We start from the raw sequence: 21,049 nt of genomic DNA, 5'->3' as shown, positions 1-21,049 counted from the left end.
TCGACGAAACGAGCAAGTTCCTATTGACCGCAAGAAGTTTCTAGTTATACCTGCAAAAGGAATAACAATCAATAAAAGTCAGGGGGCTACATATAACAAAGTAGTGGTCCACACTTGCCCTGGAATGCAGCGCGCTTCAATATACGTAGCATGTAGTAGAGCAACAACTGCATCGGGGCTATTTATTATAGGAGATTTTGTGCCTCCAAGAACTACTAGAAATGAAGATAGGGTGTAAAATCAAATCATGCAACTGAAGCAGCTTCGATCACATTATTATCACTTCATTCATTGTCATATTCAAGATGTTCGGTCCGACATACTAATGCTTAAGTCGTCAATTTTATGTTTCGTAGAGACGTCCACATATTCAAATGAAAATGTGGACATTCCATGATTTAGTATTATAATTCTGCTTGATTGCGACGTAGTACCGAATGCTGCTCGAACCAAGAGCGGTATAATTATTTATGTTAGGAGTGAAATTTTAAATAATATTTCAAGCTGCATAAGCGATGCGGCGCAGCAGTTTTTGAATATGCAGTGTTTCGATATAAGTCGGTAAGCTTTATCGTAGCTTATAAAAGTCCTTCTTGTTCATTTTCACAGCTTAGAACTGAGTTTGAGGAACTGTTCCATCAACATCCATTTTTGACTGAAAATTGTGTAATTGTGGGAGATTTTAACTTATGTTTGAGAAGATTTGAAACATCCAGAAAACTTTATGATAATTTGATTAGAAGAAGCTTTGAAGTCTCCTAGATTTGAAGACGTCTACAACCAATTCCGATTCACATATTGATTGGGCGTTTTCTAAGCAGTGAAGTCATTCCCGCTAGGACATTTGAAACTATTTATAGCTACCATAGTGGAATGTTGATGATGGGAAATCAGGGTATATTGGTTTTGTTAAAATGTATGTAACAGGCAGAAGGGGGCGTGGCAGACCCCACAAAGTATATATATTCTTGATCAGGGCGACGAGCTGAGTCGATTTAGCCCTGTCCGTCTGTCTGTCCGTCCGTCCGTCCGTCTGTCCGTATGTTTGAACGTGTCGATTTCAGAAGATATAAGAGCTAGAGACTTCAACTTATTTTTTTAAATGTCCGTATATATCACGCGCATATCGAGTTTATCATAAAAAAAACGATAACTCATTCCGTTATTTTGTTATCGATAAAAAACCCTGTCGAAAATCAGTTAAAAAATTATATCTCCCACATCTTTAAAGCTGGAGTCTCCAAATTTTAAATATATATTAAGACGCATTTTATACAATTTCGGGTTTTGTTAAAATTTACACCCCGCCCCTATATCCACCCCTTACCCTAATCTTTGTAAAAGTCGTATATCAAATACTAGAGACTTGTGCTTTGGTATACACATATGATTACGTTCTCAAAGTTTCATTACGATCGTACGTCTAGAAATCAAATTATTCAACAAATAAGTTCTCATTATATTGCCAACATTGCAGCGCAATCGCCTTTGTATACGTGTGTGTGTGCTTGTGTTTGTGTGTGTGCGTGTATATGTGCGTGTGTGTGTGTGTGTTTTTTTTTTTTTATACTCATTCACGAAGTGAATTAGTATATTGGTTTTGTGCAATGTCCGTCTTGCTGTCCGTCCGTCTGTCCGTATGAACGCAGTTCATTTCGCCTCTATTGAAGCTAGAGACTTGAAATTTGGAACACATACTCGTATATAACTCCGATTTATAAAGTGTTAAAATTTTCCCGATCCGCCCACTAGGGGCGTGGCAAATCGGAAAATGCATTTTCCGATATACCAGAAATCATGTTAGTTGAAGAGCTAGAAAGTTGAAGTTTGGTATGTAGATCCGCGTTGACCCCCCAAGTCCAACAAGCTATGGTGGATATATGTCCGCCCAAAGGGGGCGTGGCAAACCGCAAAACTTTATATCTCCTACAGTTTAAGAGCTAGAAGTTTCAAATTTGGATAGTTGAGTTACTGGTAACCTTCCCTATCGATGCCCCAAAAATAATTGTCACGCCTCTTTGGGGGCGTGGCATATCGAAAAATACCCTGTAATTTTCACATTTTTTGAGCGTAAGCATTCAAATTTCGCATTTACGTTACCGTTAGCTCTTTCTAAGAACTGGCCAAAAATGAGGTGTCTACGGCCACTAGGGGCGTGGCAATCGGCATTTGTAGTATCTAATTGCGACATTTATATGCTTGAGCTACCTACATATGCATGTACATGTATATACAAATAGGCCTAATAGGCATTGATAACACGGAAGGAAACATTTTTATAAAATCTAAAAATAAAATTTAAATATTTAAAAAATATAAAAGAAGCTAAAATAACAAAATTTACAATTTACAAAAAAGAGTTTTCCGCGGGATTTGAACTCGCACCCAAGCCATGTATGTCAAAATAACAAAAAAAATTGAACCGGCGCCTTTGCCGACAGCAATACCGCCTACTGTCAACAAACATAATTTAAATGAAATCCAAAAATGAGATTCTTGTTATGACGCATTATAGAAAAGAATAGCCAGAGTAGCGGATGATAAATTTGCATTACATACATACACACATACAAATGAACGCGTGCATAAGAAAGGCTGGAATGCTTGATGCTACATATGCGTGCAGACTTATGTACATACATATACATGCATATATGCGTACATACATATTATGAGGGCTTTTTAAGAAGAAACAAATTTAAACTTATAAAATTGTTCAATTAGAAAAAAGAATGAAATATCTATTTTATAAAAAACGAAATATGTATGAAAAAAAAAACTTAACCTTGATGGGGACTTGGACCTCCGCCACTGTAACATAACTTGCGACGCCTTTAGCGCCCACGCTATCGCTTTGCTTTACAAACTGGTAGCTAAAATACAATAAGCTAATAACAGAGCGTCATCTGACAAAACTACAATAACAGCTAGAAAATCCAGAAATCAATCGCAATTCTTAGAATGCTAAAAAGCGCGCTTTTGTAATGTAAGCAAACGCTAAAGAATCTGCAATATGTGTGGCCGAAAGCTATCAAAGAAAATTACCATACATTTGTACTCAAAAAGTGCACGATCAATATAATAATTATCGATTACTCGATAAAAACTTTGTACTAATTTTTTTTAAAGCCAAATTAAATTAACTTTACAAAAGGACTGTGAATGAGTATTCCGCAGTCGGTAGCGCCCGACTGCAACGTTCTTACTTGTTTTATATTCGTTTATTGACAATTTTAATACAAGATGCAAGTTGCGTGGTGGCTAGGTGCTCGATGCTTGCGGAACGGCCGTAAAGCATTGCTTCGCAAGCACTGTGCGCTACCTTAGCCTGGGGCTGCTCGACTTCTCATTCGCTCGACTCTGCGGAGCTCCATCATCACTGTGGCCGCGAAGGTGCTTGTTAGCTCCCAAGCTTCCTCCGATTCCAGCATGGCGTTGACAATGTTGTCCGCTCTGATGGAGCGGCCCACTGCCTCTTCCAGATGACGCCTCTCCTCCAGGAACCGTCCGCATTCGAAAAGAATGTGGTTGGCGTCTTCCACATGCCCTTGCTCGCACCAGGGGCACTCGTCAGATTCCTCGTGGCCAAAGCGCTTCAAATAGCTCCGAAAGCATACATGTCCCGAGAGGATCTGCGTAAGGTAGAAGTTTACTTCGCCGTGTTTGCGGTTGGCCCATGGTTCAAGCTCCGGGATGAGCTTGTGCGTCCACCGCCCTTTAGCTGAGCTATTCCACTTTCTTTGCCATCGTGCAATTCTGTTCGCCCTGATAGCGTTGAGTCGCGCAGGCGCGTGCGAATTCCGCTCCACGGCTTCGACGACCAAGTACTCCAGTGGTACCATACCAGCTATGACGAGCGCCGCGTCATCGGAGATAGTCCTGAAAGCGCAGCTGACTCTGATTGCGCTCAGTCTGTAAATCGCGCAAATGCCCCGGCTGTAGCTCGGCGTTGCCATCGCTCTTGCCCATATGGGCGCAGCATAGAGGATGAAGGACCTAATGACGCTCATTAGAAGGAGACGTCGTTGCTGTTTAGATCCCCGCGTGTTAAGCATAATTCTCGAGAGAGCTCTACAAAAATCAGCTGCCTTTTTTTTTTCATACTCTAAGTGCTCGCGGAAAGTTAATCTTGTGTCTATCACGACACCAAGATACTTTATCGCCCTCTTTGACGCAATGGTGACGCTGCCGATCTTTATATTGGCAGTTTCCACTCTTTTGCGACTGCTGACTAGAACAACTTCAGTTTTGTGTGCCGCTAGCTCGAGCCCAGCTCCAGTCAACCAGCTTCGTATGCGATTGATACTTTCGCTGCACATATCCTCTGTATCTTTGAGCTCCTTTCCTATGGCTACGACAGCTACATCATCAGCAAAGCCAATGGTGTGCGCACCTGTTGGTAGTTCCAAGCGCAGTACGCCGTCGTACATGATATTCCATAGGAGAGGCCCCAGCACTGAGCCTTGAGGTACTCCAGCTGACACTGTATGAGTTTGGGGACCCTCACTCGCATTTTATACCAGTGTTCTTCCTCTGATGTAACTCTTTATTGTTTCTTTAAGATATTTAGGGATATTATATTGCGACAGCGCATTCAGTATCATATCCCAACTAGCTGTATTGAAGGCATTCTTTACATCCAGGGTCGCAATAATGCAGTATTGCTTCGTCCCACGCTTCCATCTTGTGCCATGGATGGCGGAAGTGGCCAGACCAACAACTTTGTTTAGCGCATCCGTTGTTGACCGGACCTTCCGGATTCCAAATTGATTTGGTGACAGGCCTCTGGCGCTAGTAATCGCAGTCTCCAGTCTAGAGCAGATCAATTTCTCAAACATCTTTTCCATGGTGTCTAAGAGACAGATCGGTCTGTATGAAAATGGCTCATCTGGTGGTTTGCCAGCCTTGGGTAGCAACACCAGGTTCTGGGCTTTCCATTTTGCCGGGAACGTCTCTTGTATTAGACATTCGTTGAATAATTCAGCGAATGTATTAGGGTGCAAGGCGAGGGCTAGCTTTAGCGCACGATTTGGGATCCCGTCCGGCCCTGGAGCAGTGTTGGTTCTAAGACCCCGGAGAGTTAATATGATTTCTTTCTCTGTGACTAAAACAATTTCAATGCTCATTGAGCCCTGATCAGCAGACTCGGACCCAGAGGCGTGAATGGAGCTTAAACTTTCTGGAAAGAGCGTTTCCACAATCGATTTAAGCTCCAGACGATCCGTAGGCTGCACCTGTCTACCTGCGTATAGTCTTTTAACTACTATCTTATATGCCCTGCCCCAAGGGTCATTTCGGCTGAGTCGCACAGCCCTAAAAAGCATTCTCTTTTGCTTGCCCGAATGGCTCTCTTCAGCTGTCTTCTAGCTGCCTGGTAAGCTAATTGTTTCTCAAAAAACGTAGACCTACCGCGAGCCCGTTGGTAGCTTCTTCTCGCCTGGATGCATTTGCGACGAATGTCACCTATTTGTGCATTCCACATATACGTAGGCTCTTGCTGTCGCGTGAACTGCTTGCGGCGTAACATGCTGCCATTTCAGGCACTCTGTATTTGGGCTACCATTTGGCATGCTCTGGCCTCAGCATTACCAATTGTGCCCAGAGACGGAATGGCCTCTGCGAAGACCGCGGGATCAAAAGTATCTAGCCGATACAACTCCCTCCACAAGGTTGACGCCCTAGCAGGTGACTCACCTATTGTGAATGCCATATGATCGCTGCCCGTATAGCTATCGCAATGTTGCTCCCCGAAAGACGGATGAAGTGACAAAAGTAATGTCGATAGCAGATCCATATCCCGCCCGACTGAAGGTGTACTCGTGGCCAGTGTTGAGCATCTAGTGTTGCGAAGATCTCCAATAGGATACGACCTCTGGCATTTGTTGTGAGGCTACCCCATTCTAACGCCTAGGAGTTAAAATCTCCAGATATAATAGGGCTGCAATACAATGATTTAAGTTAAGCTGCAAGAACCTTAACATTTCATTTTACGAGCAGCTTCACGGTAGGATGAGCTCTTGAGGCTGCCTGCTGAATGGTCCGTATGCTTTTCACCTTTCCGGACGCAGAGGCTACATTTTGGTGGCTTGGTGCATGCTTTTGCACTGTGACCCATCTCTCCACACCTGAAACAGGCGCCCTTTAGGTCACAGTCGCTGCGACAGTTTGCTGCCATATGACCGTAATCGAGGCACTTGAAACAGCGTTTAAGCTGTTCCACGGCTCGGATACGGCATACTACTTATCCTACTCTAATTTTGGACAGCTTGAGCACAGTTTTGGCTTTCCCAAGTGGAAAAGCAACCGGAGCTCTTTGCTGTCCACCAAAAGCTGGCCGAAGCGATTTGATAGCCTCAATGGGGAGTGAGCTATCCTTCAACTCCACCCTAATTGCCTCCAAGATCTCCTCTTTGCTTGCTAACTCATCTAGGTCGCGAATCTCAATTTGAGCCGATTCGGTAAGTGTTTTAACTACCGCTCGGTCACCCAAGGCTTTGCTTACAGCTTCGTGCAGAGCCTCAGCGCTATGCTCCGGCTTCCTACTCAGTTGCAACAAAAAGTCGCCCTTAGCTGTCTTCTTAATACCTTGGACGTCGCCGCTCAGATGCTTTAAATTTGGATCGCTCTTGACTCCGCGAAGCATGTCCGCATAGCTGCAACCACCTACACCTGAAACCGCGATGGCGTCGCTTCTGAAACGTTTTTGCAGCGGCTTGCGTCCCTTAACAACCGTCCAGCTGTTCGAACTCGTCCGTTCGACCTACCTGGTTGGTTTTATCGGCTGCAGCCCGTAGAGCCATTGGCTCTATTGGATTTGCTGCGCTTTTATTGTGCCTCGGCTTTTTCGAGGGAGTTTTCCTCTGCTCAGTGGCAACTTCCCTCGACCGCTTGGGCGTATTACTACCTGCTGTAGCACTAACACTCGCTGTTTTAGCCTTTAGCTACTTCCTTGTCCAGCGTGGTCTGCACCTCGCAGTCTTTGACCGGTCGGTTGCAGAACGCTTCGGCCGTCTTGTGGTGACTGACCAGCCTAGCTCTTCTCTCATTATTGCATTTATATGCCGCTGCCCCCCAAATAGGGCAGACAAACCCTCTAGCGTAACTTCCATTTGAGCTAACGCTTCTTTTAAAGACTTGGGTGCCTGGCACTCAGCCACTGGAGACTGATTACAAGTCGACGGCTGCGGCAACGCCCTCTGTTGTTGCTACGGCGATCGCTGCAACGAGTAACGGCGCGCGAAGGCTTGCAGCTCCTCCTCCATCATGGCCTCCATATTGCTCCGACTACCACGGCGTGAAGCCTGTAGTGGGCACTGCTACTTTATTTATTTATGTTTTTCATGCTCATTTTCGAAGTGGAAATAGTATCTGGAATTGGTATCTTGGAAACACTATTCCTTCAACCTATAGACAAATGACAAACCAATGCAAAACACTTATGCCTGATATATCTGGCAAAATATATCTTAAGGCCGTGTATATCACGTGCATATCGAGTTTTTCTCCAAAAATCGAGAACTTGTCCCGATATTTGTATACCCTCAACCCATTGAAAATGGGAAATCAGGGTATGATGGGTTTTGTTGTTACATACATAACAGGCAGAAGGAGGCGTGGCGGACCCCACAAAGCATAAATATTCTTGATCAGGACGACGAGCTGAGTCGATTCGGGCCTGCCCGTCTGTCTGTCCGTATTTATCTCAGAAGATATAAGGGCTAGAGACTTGTGAGGCGGCTCGCCGATCACCGCCTCACAAGAGTATTCGATAGGCGGAAAGTAGGGCTTAAATTGAATTAATATGAAAAATGAAAGATTGAATTGGATTTATATGCGATTAGTAGATAAGCAGGAAGTAGGTTTTAAGTTGAATTAATATGAAAAATGAAGGATTGAATTGGGTTTATATAAGATTAGTAAACAAGCATAAAGTAGGTTTTAAGTTGACTTAATGTGAAGCATGAAAATATTGAATTGGATTTATAGTTTTTTAAGTTTAGTTAGTTAAGGTTAAGGTTAAGATTTGGAAATAGTAAGTAGAATTTAAGTTAATCCATCGAATAGTATTTGTTTATTTAAATTTTCATTCAAAAAGGCCGCCCAAAGCGTAAATGATCGATCTGCGATCGGTGGCGCAACTCTGCGTGGAGAGTTTTGAGTTGAGAGTTGCGCCGCCGACACCGAGCGCTTTGGGCGAGCGAGAGCAAGAAAACGAATATGAGTGTGCACATATGTGCGAAGAGGTGAGCGGATGGAAATATTCGATCGTGGGTGTTCATATATGTGTGCACAGATAATATGCGAGAAGAAGAATTGTAAAATTGTACTACTGAGCGACGATTGCGTTGCTCGGTATAGAGCATAGCCCGTAAAGCCATGCAAATATTAGCCAGGAAGACCACTGCGTTGGTCGATTAGGTATGAAAAGCTATTCAAGAAATACCAATTTAAACCAAAAAAATGATAAGTTTTATTTGATTTATATTTGCACAACTCTGTTTTAATCCTTTTTCATTTGAAATTTTGTGTTCTTGTTGACTCGATATTGTCGATTTCAGCCCTGAACTTATTATATATTTCGTCATAAAATATCTTGGCATAATAGCTACAATGGATATAATAATATCCAACATACAAAACAATTATGATTTAATATGAATTTTATGAAAATCCTGAAGTCACTACCAGGCAAGTAAACAGAAAAATTCCTGCAGGATAAGTTCAAGAAGATTTGCTTAAGCAATCTCTTAACAAACGCTTCTAAGCCCAACTTCATTTGTAATGACGAAATATGAAAAGTAGTGGCCTTGCATATAACAAATCGACATGTTTTTAGAAACATGAAGAAATTATAGCAAGAATTGATGTTAGCGATTTTGTACTCCTGTAAGGTTACATTTTGTTTTCCAGCCGGGGTCAGAGTCTCAGTCTGCCCAGGGCCATAACTCACAAGAAATTTGTAAGTAGATACGGGACTTTACGTGGTTAGAGAAATAGGAGAGGGTGGGGAAGTTATTACGTATCAAACGGCCGCGCAGCCTGAGCTCGCCGACCACGCCTACACGTTAGCACGTGGGAAGGCTGCGGCGATCGAGTGACGCATGCTAACCACAAATAAATGCGCAACTGTTTCTATGTACTTTTCTCATTTTTATTTCATGTATTACCTTACACGTGCTACCCTTTGCCTATCAATTCTCTTTTATTTCCTTTTCCTTTATCTTTTATTTTCGACTGCTCAAACCGAGAGCCAAAAACTTACTGCTACTGCTCAGACCGAGAGCCAAAAACGTACTGCTACTGCTCAGACCGAGAGCCAAAAACGTACTACTACTGCTCAGACCGAGAGCCAAAAACCGACTGAAATCTGTGCGCAGCTTTCAAGCCTCTCCTCGCGCTCTCCAGATTTCACCACGCGACCAGCAATGCAATCCACAGCCGCGAGCTTTCAAGCCGCACGGTTGCATTTCTGATCGTGTGCCCGCCCACTAATTTGAATTTTGCTTACTGTCTAGAGTTAATAGGTATGGCACTTATGTCTACTTGATTATCTTACAAACTAACGCTTAGCCTGCTTACTATCTAACTTATTATCTACTAAAATATACCACAACTATAAGATATCAACTTAATGGCTACAAAATCAATCCAACCCAACTTAATTATAACAATTTAACAACTATAACTATAACAAATTTAACAACTATAAAGATCAACTAATTCAATTCAATTCATCAACTTAGTCACTACAACTGTGATATAAACTTAACGACTATAACCCATTTCAATTCAATTCATTAACTTACTTGCTACCAATCTCATCTAAACTCAACAACTATAATTCAACATGTAAGGTGGGCAAAAAGGCCGCCTTACACCCCCCCCCCCCCCCCCCCCCTTACTTCGACAAAGCGACCGTCACGCCCCCCGACGAGTTGACGATCGCCGTATAGGAACGTTCCCCGCTTCCCCGGTCTCGGTTTCCGGGATCGTGTCGCTTTCTTCCTCTTCTTGATGGAATGGCTTCAACTGCGCAATGTTGGCCACCCTCCTCTTGCGTTCGCCCTCCTTCGTCAGGCGCACCACGTTGGGGGACAGGAATTTAACGACCTTGTAGGGGCTGTCGAATTTGGGCGCCAGTTTCGCCGCGAATCCTTCCACCGCGTTCGACAGTTGATGTTGTCGTAACAGCACTGCCGAACCCAACGCTGGTCTCCAGTCACGTCGTCTCAAGTTGTAGTGCCTGCTTTGATCCTTTGATGCTCGCTGCAGGTTACTACGCACTATGTCAAAAATTTCCTTCATTTTGACTCCTTTGGCCTCGGGCTCTGCGCACAAGACCGCCATTGGCTCCGCCACCTGCCTGGTGAGCATATGCCCGGCCGGCTTTTGTTGTACGCATTTGAATCTTTGGCACGTTTCGCAACACCTCACGTACTTGGCGGCATCTCGAAACATGCCCGGCCAATAATACCTTTGTGCAAGTCGTGCTGCCGTTTTCCTCACACCTTGATGTCCGGCCGTGGGAGCGTCGTGACACTCTTTCATCACTCTGCCCCTCAAACTGCTAGGGACGCAGAGCTTCCACGGGATAAAATCCTCCTCGTCTATCCGATGGCCTATATTCCGATATAACTGCCCGTTCTCCTCCACATAATCCTGGAACTTCTCGGGCTCCTTTGCGATCCTTTCACGCATCCTTTTTATCCACCCGCAAGGGCGATTTTCCTCCACGGCCTGCTCGCAACTGTCTATGGGCTGCCAGGACAATGCGTCTGCCACTACGTTTAAGCTTCCTCGACGATAACGTATGTCGACCTGGTATTGCTGCAACTCTAGCGCCCACCGAGCGATCCTGCCCGTGGGACTTTCTATGGAGTTGAGCCATTTCAGCGCCAGGTGATCCGTAACCACGTCGAATCTGTAGCCCTCCAGGTAGCATCGCATCTTTCGGATCGCCCAGACGATCGCGAGGCACTCCTTCTCTGTGGCCGAGTAGTTTAGCTCCGCCTTCAGTAACTTCCGACTGGCATATGCTATCACTCGCTCCTGCCCCTCGACTTCTTGTGTCAGCACTGCGCCGAGGCCGTAGTCGCTGGCGTCGGTCTGCAGCACGAATTTGGCCGAGAAGTCGGGACAGGCCAGAACAGGCGCGGTTGTCAAACTCTCCTTGAGTTTCCGCAGCGCCTCCTCCTGCTCCTCGCTCCAGATCCACTTCTGGCCCTTCTTAAGCAACTTCGTCATCGTTTGTACTAGTGACGCGAAGATTGGTACAAAGCGTCGGTACCACGATGCCATTCCTAGGCACTGCCGCAGCTCCTTGAGATTCGAAGGTGATGGGAGGCTCTGTATCGCCTCGACCTTCGCGGGATCAGTGCAAATCCCCTCTCCGCTTATCACGAGGCCAAGGTACGCCAACCTCTCTCGAAAGAAGCTACATTTCTTTCTGTTGAGCCTGAGATTGGCCTTTCGCAACCGCCGGAAAATTTCCTTCAGGTTGGCCACGTGTTGCTCCTTCGTCGCTCCGATGACCACTATGTCGTCTAGATACGCAAACGCGTGAGGCTCCATGTCGGGCCCGATGACCGTATCCAATGCCCTCTGGAATGTCGCCCCCGCCGAATGCAAACCGAATGGCATCACTCGCCATTGGAATAATCCTCTGCCTGGCACGGTGAACGCCGTGTACTCCCTGCTATCCGCCGCCATCGGGATCTGCCAGTAACCGCTCTTTAGATCCAGCGTGGATATGAATCGTGCGTGTCGTAACTTCTCCAAAATGTGAAGAATCCGCGGGACAGGGTACGCATCCGGGACTGAGTGAGCGTTGAGCTGTCGATAATCTACGCACATGCGCCAATCCCCAGTCTTTTTCTTGTCCAAGACTATGGGTGCGCTGTGTGGGCTCTTCGACGGTTCAATCGCTCCAGCTTGAAGCAGCTCGTCCACCTGTTCGTCGGTCACCTTTTGCATAGCCGGATTTTTAGGGTAGTACCTTTGCTTCAAAGGCTTGTCGTCCTTCATCCGGATGCTATGCTCAGCGATGTGCGTCACGCCTCTGAGGTCCTCGAACAATGCCAACTCTGCCTCGAGGAATTCTTGCAATTCTTTCTCTAACTCGTCCGGCCACTCCTTGCTATTGGGCGCGGACCGTTCATATCCTCCGTATTCGCTCTCTGCTGCTTCTCTTGTCAGTGGGCCGCCCTCGGGCTCACCTTTCTTCTCCAACTCGACTGATTTAAACTCCGGCGACCGCTCCTCGGGTTCGCTCTCCAAATCCTCGCTCTGCTTCACAGCTCTCGCGGGAGGCCCAGCCCCCTTTTGTCCTCTATCATCTTGCTTTTTTCCTTTTTATCTCTCCTTGTCGCTGGGAGACTTCCTCTTAGTCTCTCCTCCGGCGCTCCCTTTTCCATTCTTTTCCTCTTATCTCCGTTTCCGTCGGGCGGTGTGCTTTGGCTCGACGCTTGCTGGACGCCGATCGTCGATACTGCGACTACCGACTTTAGGCCCTCTTTTGGCGTTGCGGCCTCGTGCAACGCCTCCGAGCCCAACTCCTTCACTCCCTCAACGAGAGGGCGTTGCTTTCCAAAACTACTGCTGCCTTTCTCCACTCGTTGTTCCATTGACGGCGATGCTCCTTCTCCCACGTCGTCCACCATCCTTATCTCGAGCTCCGCGTTGCCGCAACGCACCGTAGTGCCGATGGCGCATAGGAAGTCCATGCCGAGGATGACATGGTCCAGCATGGTCGGCATTATTAGTAAATTTACTTCCGCCGTTTTCCCTGCCAGGCTCACATCTGTCCTCACCATCTCCGTCACGTCCAGTGCTGATCCATCGGCCAGCCTGATCCACGACTCAACCTGGCAACGCTCGCCTCCTATCGTCCGTCGGCGCGCGCAGCCCTCACTGACAAAACTGCGCGTGGCCCCGGTGTCGATCGTGGCGGTCATCCTTTGACCCCCGACCATCACCGACGCGACGATCTTCCACTCTTTTACTCGGAGTGGGTTCCTCTCCTCATCTTCCATGTTCAATTGGCGCCGCTCCGCTCTCTTGGAGGGCGCCCCTGGCCGTTTCCCGAGCTGTCTCGTTCGCAGCACTCCCTCGCAGTCCGGCCTCGCTGACCACAGTGTCGACAAAACGCCACCTGCGCGTTATGACACTCCCGTGCGAAATGACCGGGTTGTGCACATCGATAACAAACTCGGCTTGGCCTAGGTCCAGCGTCCTGGGCCATCATCCGGCTAGCTGCCTCCGTCGAAGGTCTCGTCGCAGGCGTCTCCCTCTGCCCCCCGGCTTGTCCTCTATATCGGGGATCAGCTGTCTTTGCGCGAAAGGGATTGCTCTGCCGCGCCTCCACTGGCTTGGGCCAGATGGTCTCCACCGTAGCCTTCCTTCCTTGCTCTCTGTGTTGACTCCTCACGTTCTCGAACTCCGCGGCCATCTGGGTCAGCTGTGTTAGAGATGAGAAATCGTGCCTCCGTACATATAATCTGTATTCCGGGGATGCGTTCTCGTAGGCCCTATTCAATTCTTGGGCCTGGCTATATCCAGCCTGACGCATCAATAGACGTAGCTCAATCAAGTAGTCCTTGAAAGGTTCGCCTTCCCGCTGCCGGCGCGCCCGGATCTGGTCCTCCAGACGCTCGAGGTATTGGGGAGGTAAGAAGAAATCCAAGAACTCTTTCTTGAACTCCAACCAGGGCACATCTCTTAGCCCGCTGGTCAGGAACCACTTGGCCGCCTTGTCGACCAACACCTCGCTCAGCGCCCTCGGCATCCTGTCCAGCTCGATTCCATAAGTTATGGCTCGTTCCTCCAAGATTTCGATGAAGCCGAGGGGATCCGACCGACCGTCGTACTTCATTCCCCACTTCCTGACTTGCTCGGCGATATTCCAAGGCGGATGCCTCTCTGGTGGCGGTGAGAGCGCTGGAGTTCGACGCTCAACACTCATCTCGCCTCCATTGCCGGATACCTTCGACTTTTCGTCCCTCTGGCTCCCAGCCATGCTGCTCGCCGTCGGTACGCTAAGCCTCAGCGGCGCCGTCGAAATAGCACCACTCTCCTGGATCTTTCGCAGATCGGGCTCTGACTTCTGGTATGCGCGGCTGCCCATGCTTGACATCGCGCCTCCCGAAGAGAATCGTGCCTCCCATTCGGTCAGTCGTCCTCTGACTTCCGCTGAATAGCTACCGCCCTGGATGTAGGACGACAACCTCTTTCTTAAATCCTCCACGCGGCCCTCGTCGTCAAGGCCGAGATCTCGTGCAACCGCTATCAATTCTTCTTTGCAGCGCTGGTAAACCCAGCCGACGTTCAGTCCCGAGCTGTGGGATGCCGCTCCTTCCATCCTTGATGCCTGGATGCTCTGTGTCTTTGGTTACCTATACTAGTCGTTTAGCTCTTCTTTTCTCTCTTTTCCCTTTTTTTTCCTTATTTATTTTATTTTTCTCTCTTTTTTTTCTTATTCTTTTCTTTCCTTTTCTTATTTATTTTATTTTTCTCTCCTTTTTTTTTCTTATTCTTTTATTTCTTTTTATTCCTTTTTTTTATTTTTTCTTATTTATTTTATTTTTCTCTCCTTTTTTTTCTTATTCTTTTTTTCTTTTTTTTCTTATTTATTTTTTTTTCTTTTATTCTGTTTTTTCTCATTTATGTATTTTTTTTTTCTTCTTATTCTTTTCTTACTTTTTTATTTCTCCTTTTTTTTCTCTTTCTTTATTATTATATATATATTTTTTTTCCAAATTTTTATTATCTTATACAATTCTGTCTTATACAACTGTCTTATATTACACTTATTCTAGTTTTGGTTTACTTTTCTTTGTTCGTCTTAATCTATTTTATTCTCTTTTGTCTCAATCTTCTTAATGTACTTTCTTTTATTTCTTTACTTTTATTTTCCTCAATTTACTTTACTTCTCTTTCTTTGCTCTTCTTGTTTTACTTTATTTTTATTTCGCTTTATTTATGCTTCTTAATCTACTTTGTTTTATTTCTTTTCTTCGTTCTTTCTTAACCAAGTTTAGATTATTTTACTTTGTTTCATCTCTTCTCTTTTCTTCCACTTTTGCTCCTTAATTGATCATACTCCCCTTACTTTTCTCACTTTCCGTTCGCCCATTCAACTCAACTTTATGCCTTTATCCCAGTTCGTTCACTTCCACTTGCTTTGCTTTCACTACCGTTTTACTCGACTTACTCCTCTTGTCTTTACTCTAGTTGCTTTACTTGGCTTCCCCGTCTCTGCTTGTTCCGCCTGCTTTTATCTCCCTTTACTCTTATCTTTGTTACTCCGCTTTTATTCTGATTCACTCCGTTTCAGTTCTTCTTGCCGCATTTTCTCTTCACTTTATCTCATATCGCCTCACTTCATTTTTATTTTATTTTATTTTATTTTATTTTATTTTATTTTATTTTATTTTATTTTATTTTATTTTATTTTATTTTATTTTATTTTATTTTATTTTATTTTATTTTATTTTATTTTATTTTATTTTATTTTATTTTATTTTATTTTATTTTATTTTATTTTATTTTATTTTCACTGGTCTCGGCCTATTGTCCACTCAACACTATCAAAATCGCCTCGTGTCATATGCGCATCCGAAAAATCGCCTAGTGTCACATGCGCATTAGCCAAAATCGCCCGGTGTCATATGCGCATAACTACACACATACACGCACCCGCATGCGCAAGCATACCAAAAAATCGCTCAGTGTCATATGTGCATCCTCACACATACGCTTGGCCGATCGCTCTCTCTCTCTCAATTTGTTCTCTCACCTACATATGCACATACGTATGTATGTACTCTTGTCTACGCGCGCGTAGTACTCTTCACTATTCACTCTCTTAACTGAGCGCTTCGCGTGTATATACATATATACGCACGCATGCACCCACGCACATACATATATACACTCCGCCGCTCACCCTCTCTTAACTAACTGTCGTACATGCATGTACATACATACACGCATATATATATACATATATATATATATATAAAAATATATATATATACATACATACATATACATACGTATGCGCCCTCGTCTATGCGCACACACATATATACACTTCACTATTTCACTTTTCGTTCTCTCCCCGCTAATCCTTACATTCACTCACGTATATATATGCACACTTGCACCCTTGACTACGCGCGTTTTCTTGACTGTGTCTTTTTCACAACTACACTTTCTTATGGCGGGTATATTCGCTTGCCGTCGGCACTAAATGCTTTCACTTTTCCTCTTACTTCATTTATAACCACTTTTCTGCTCAACCATTAACTCTTTGATGCAATTGCAGCGGCCCCAATGATCTTCTTGATTTTTAACTTCGTTCACTCTGACCGCCTTTTTTTTTTCCTTTTGTCCTCTGTTACTTACTTTCGATGTGTGCATACATATATACACACTCTGCTCTTACCACTTCCCTTTGCTTCATTTCGGCGACGCTCGCTACGCTGCCCCCGCGCGTGCACATGCTTATGCACATGCGTTTTCGGTTTTACGCTTCTGCGTAATATTTTCGCGCGCACTGTACTTTTTGGCGCCGCAACGGTTTTCTAGTCCCGTTTTTCGCTCGACGCTTCTCGAAATTTCTGACCCCCCGACCCCGCGGCCGTCGTAGGGTGTCATCACTTTTTAATTCTCGCACTTTTCATGAATGTTCTTGCCTTTTTCTGCTTTTATGCGCACACTGTCTATATTCAAATTAACCGCCAAATAACTACACAATCACCTCTATTACCCGTCACCTCTATTTGGGTATGCCGGCGGGTTTTTATGCCGCCCGTATACCACACTCTCTCTAGCCCCGCGTCCCTGCTCGGGCGCCACTTGTAAGGTTACATTTTGTTTTCCAGCCGGGGTCAGAGTCTCAGTCTGCCCAGGGCCATAACTCACAAGAAATTTGTAAGTAGATACGGGACTTTACGTGGTTAGAGAAATAGGAGAGGGTGGGGAAGTTATTACGTATCAAACGGCCGCGCAGCCTGAGCTCGCCGTCCACGCCTACACGTTAGCACGTGGGAAGGCTGCGGCGATCGAGTGACGCATGCTAACCACAAATAAATGCGCAACTGTTTCTATGTACTTTTCTCATTTTTATTTCATGTATTACCTTACACGTGCTACCCTTTGCCTATCAATTCTCTTTTATTTCCTTTTCCTTTATCTTTTATTTTCGACTGCTCAAACCGAGAGCCAAAAACTTACTGCTACTGCTCAGACCGAGAGCCAAAAACGTACTGCTACTGCTCAGACCGAGAGCCAAAAACGTACTACTACTGCTCAGACCGAGAGCCAAAAACCGACTGAAATCTGTGCGCAGCTTTCAAGCCTCTCCTCCCGCTCTCCAGATTTCACCACGCGACCAGCAATGCAATCCACAGCCGCGAGCTTTCAAGCCGCACGGTTGCATTGCTGATCGTGTGCCCGCCCACTAATTTGAATTTTGCTTACTGTCTAGAGTTAATAGCTATGGCACTTATATCTACTTGATTATCTTACAAACTAACGCTTAGCCTGCTTACTATCTAACTTATTATCTACTAAAATATACCACAACTATAAGATATCAACTTAATGGCTACAAAATCAATCCAACCCAACTTAATTATAACAATTTAACAACTATAACTATAACAGATTTAACAACTATAAAGATCAACTAATTCAATTCAATTCATCAACTTAGTCACTACAAATGTGATATAAACTTAACGACTATAACCCATTTCAATTCAATTCATTAACTTACTTGCTACCAATCTCATCTAAACTCAACAACTATAATTCAACATGTAAGGTGGGCAAAAAGGCCGCCTTACACTCCAATGGAATTCTTGACTTAGGTCAGATTTTCCAAAGGCTTGCATGACAAGCCGGTGTATATATAATCAGCAACACAAGAGGCACCGTGCAAAAGATCTTTGAACTAGTTTCAAATGATTCTTTCAATAATATGGGCAATAATATATTTTAGAGTAGCGCTACTCAAGCCGGTGACACTAATAATTAAAAGCGATCGAGAAGCGATACTGTTTACATACAATTATAATTACACTATTTGAGATTGCAATTAAAAGTGCAACAAATGTTGCCAAAGCAATATTAAAAAACTTTTGTTCTAAAACATGGTCCAATGAAGGCGTTCATTACGGACATGGAAACAAAGTAATAATACCACAATTAATGACACGTGCAAATATTTAAAGATAGACAATATGACGTCTACTGAACAAAAGCACAAAACAGACATTAGGTCCATATGAGGTCCATACGAGTCTTAGGTGATTACAAAGACAGTTCATAAATTCAAAAATAGATAAGATATAAGATTGGTCTGATCAACCAATTTAAGGATATATATATATATATATATATATTATTTTAATTCATTAAAAATTTAATACACAAAAAAATGTAAAAAAAAAAACAAAAAAATGATACAAAAAATTAATTTAAAAAAAAGTATAATATTTTGTTTTAAGAATACAACATAGCTATAAATATATAAAAACAAATTTTTTTATTTTTAAATAACTACATTATATTACGTAATTTTTTTAAAAAGGGGAGGTGTAGTATGTTGTATGACATATAAGCATATGCTCACAGTATAGTAGTGTATACAATAAATGATTTTACATATGCCCGAAGATTATCATGCTCACAACATAGCAACACTTTGTTTGCTTTATTTATATTATAACAGCTATACATAAGTGCCGTAATATGATCGGTCACTTATGTATAGATCGGCCTGCAGCGTGGGATCTGCAACGTAAGCATTGTTACGCCGCAGCTTGAACGCTAAAATGTATATGCCTTCTGCATATACCTACAAACATATATACACACACATGCTATATACTCCCATTCTCCCGCTGCTTTTAGCGACAGAATTCTTTATGTAAACTTTATGTATTTAGGCTAAGACAAAACCTTTTCGAATTCAATAAAGCATTCGCTCAATGAACACCAAACATATCAGTTCGTTTTATTCTTTTATTATTACAGGATATAAACACATGAGCATTGGTGTATATGAGTATGCGGGCATAGGCGCATGCATATGCATAAACAAAGTGGACATATATTTACGCAGACTGGTGTGCGTTGGATTAACCGTTCGGCCAGAGAGCGGCTTAACGGCGCGAGGGCCACAAAACCTAGGCGCACGGTGGGACGAGTGCAGCGGGTACCAAGGGGAAAACCTAGTTATGTACATATGAGCATGAGCGGATGAGCGAGTGAGAGAAGGAGAGAGAGGGTAAATTTTGGCCACTTATCCGATACATGGTTTCGTGATACCCTACTTAGGGCATATCCGACATGTTGGAGTGAAAATGCGTTTCGTTGAGACTTGTCCGTTTTGGCGGCCTGAGGCCCACTGTGCAGCTCGGCTACTCTAGTTTATTTGCCCGTTGCAGTATTTCGCGATACCCTACCTGGGGCATATCCGATAAAATAAAATAAAATAAAATAAAATAAATAAAAATAAATAAAAATAAATATAGATAAATATAAATATATATAAAAACAAGTAAGAACGTTGCAGTCGGGCGCTACCGACTGCGGAATACTCATTCACAGTCCTTTTGTAAATTTAATTTAATTTGGCTTTAAAAAAAAATTAGTACAAAAATTTTATCGAGTAATCGATACTTATTATATTGATCGTGCACTTTTTGAGTACAAATGTATGGTAATTTTCTTTGATAGCTTTCGGCCACACATATTGCAGATTCTTTAGCGTTTGCTTACATTACAAAAGCGCGCTTTTTAGCATTCTAAGAATTGCGATTGATTTCTGGATTTTCTAGCTGTTATTGTAGTTTTGTCAGATGACGCTCTGTTATTAGCTTATTGTATTTTAGCTACCAGTTTGTAAAGCAAAGCGATAGCGTGGGCGCTAAAGGCGTCGCAAGTTATGTTACAATGGCGGAAGTTCAAGTCCCCATCAAGGTTAAGTTTTTTTTTCATACATATTTCGTTTTTTATAAAATAGATATTTCATTCTTTTTTCTAATTCAACAATTTTATAAGTTTAAATTTGTTTCTTCTTAAAGAGCCCTCATAATATGTATGTACGCATATATGCATGTATATGTATGTACATAAGTCTGCACGCATATGTAGCATCAAGCATTCCAGCCTTTCTTATGCACGCGCTCATTTGTATGTGTGTATGTATGTACACATAATTGCATACTCTAGCGTTGAAATGAGACTCATTGTTTTTGCTTTGTTCTTGAGTTTACCATCCGCTACTTTCATAACAAGAATCTTATTTTTGGATTTCATTTTAATTACAATTTTTTACGGTAGGTGGTGGCGCTGTCGGTAAAGGCGCCGGTTCAATTTTTTTTTGTTATTTTGACAAACATGGCTTTTATAAAAATCTTTCCTTCCGTATTATCAATGCCTATTAAGCCTATTTGTATATACATGTACATATGTACATAGATAGCTCAAGCATATAAATGTCGCAATTTGATACTACAAATGCCAATTGCCACGCCCCTAGTGGCCGTAGACACCCCATTTTTGGCCAGTTCTTAGAAAGAGCTAACGGTAACGTAAGTGCGAAATTTGAATGCTTACGCTGAAAATTACAGGGTATTTTTGATTTGCCACGCCCCCAAACAACGCTCCAATCACAATTATTTTTGGGGCATCGATAGAGGAGGTTACCAGTAACTCAACTATCCAAATTTGAAGCTTCTAGCTCTTAAACTGTAGGAGATATAAAGTTTTGCGGTTTGCCACGCCCGCTTTGGGCGAAAAAAATCCATCACAGCTCGTTGGACTTTGGAGGTCCAACGTGTATACACTAAATTTCAGGTCTCTAGCATTAATAGTGCCTAAAGTATTGAAGAATTAAAAAAATCACTATATCTTCAGGTCCGATTTGCTACGCCCCTAGTAGGCCTAGACTTACAATTTTTTTTTTTTTCATCAGTCATTATAGAATTATAGCATTAGCTCACGTGCGAAATTTCAACGTTCTAGCTTTAGAACTTTA

General features: G+C 43.5%; 1 protein-coding gene across 1 annotated transcript; it reads right to left on the bottom strand.

The window, feature by feature from the left end:
• Window positions 1-12,434: 12,434 nt before the first annotated feature.
• LOC149091973 (uncharacterized) lies at window positions 12,435-15,742 on the bottom strand. The gene is made up of 2 exons (XM_089257683.1): window positions 15,378-15,742; window positions 12,435-14,222 (listed from the first exon to the last, which is right to left on the bottom strand). The coding sequence occupies exons 1-2, from the start codon at window positions 15,380-15,382 to the stop codon at window positions 13,034-13,036; spliced, it is 1,194 nt and encodes a 397-aa protein (XP_089113809.1). The 5' UTR covers window positions 15,383-15,742; the 3' UTR covers window positions 12,435-13,033.
• Window positions 15,743-21,049: the final 5,307 nt, after the last annotated feature.

The sequence above is a fragment of the Drosophila navojoa genome, chromosome 3 (genome assembly GCF_054131105.1).
Source record: "Drosophila navojoa isolate 15081-1374.11 chromosome 3, UAZ_NAV_1.0, whole genome shotgun sequence".
In the NCBI taxonomy this organism is placed as follows: Eukaryota; Metazoa; Arthropoda; class Insecta; order Diptera; family Drosophilidae; genus Drosophila; species Drosophila navojoa.
This window is presented reverse-complemented; position numbering and strand designations above follow the sequence as displayed.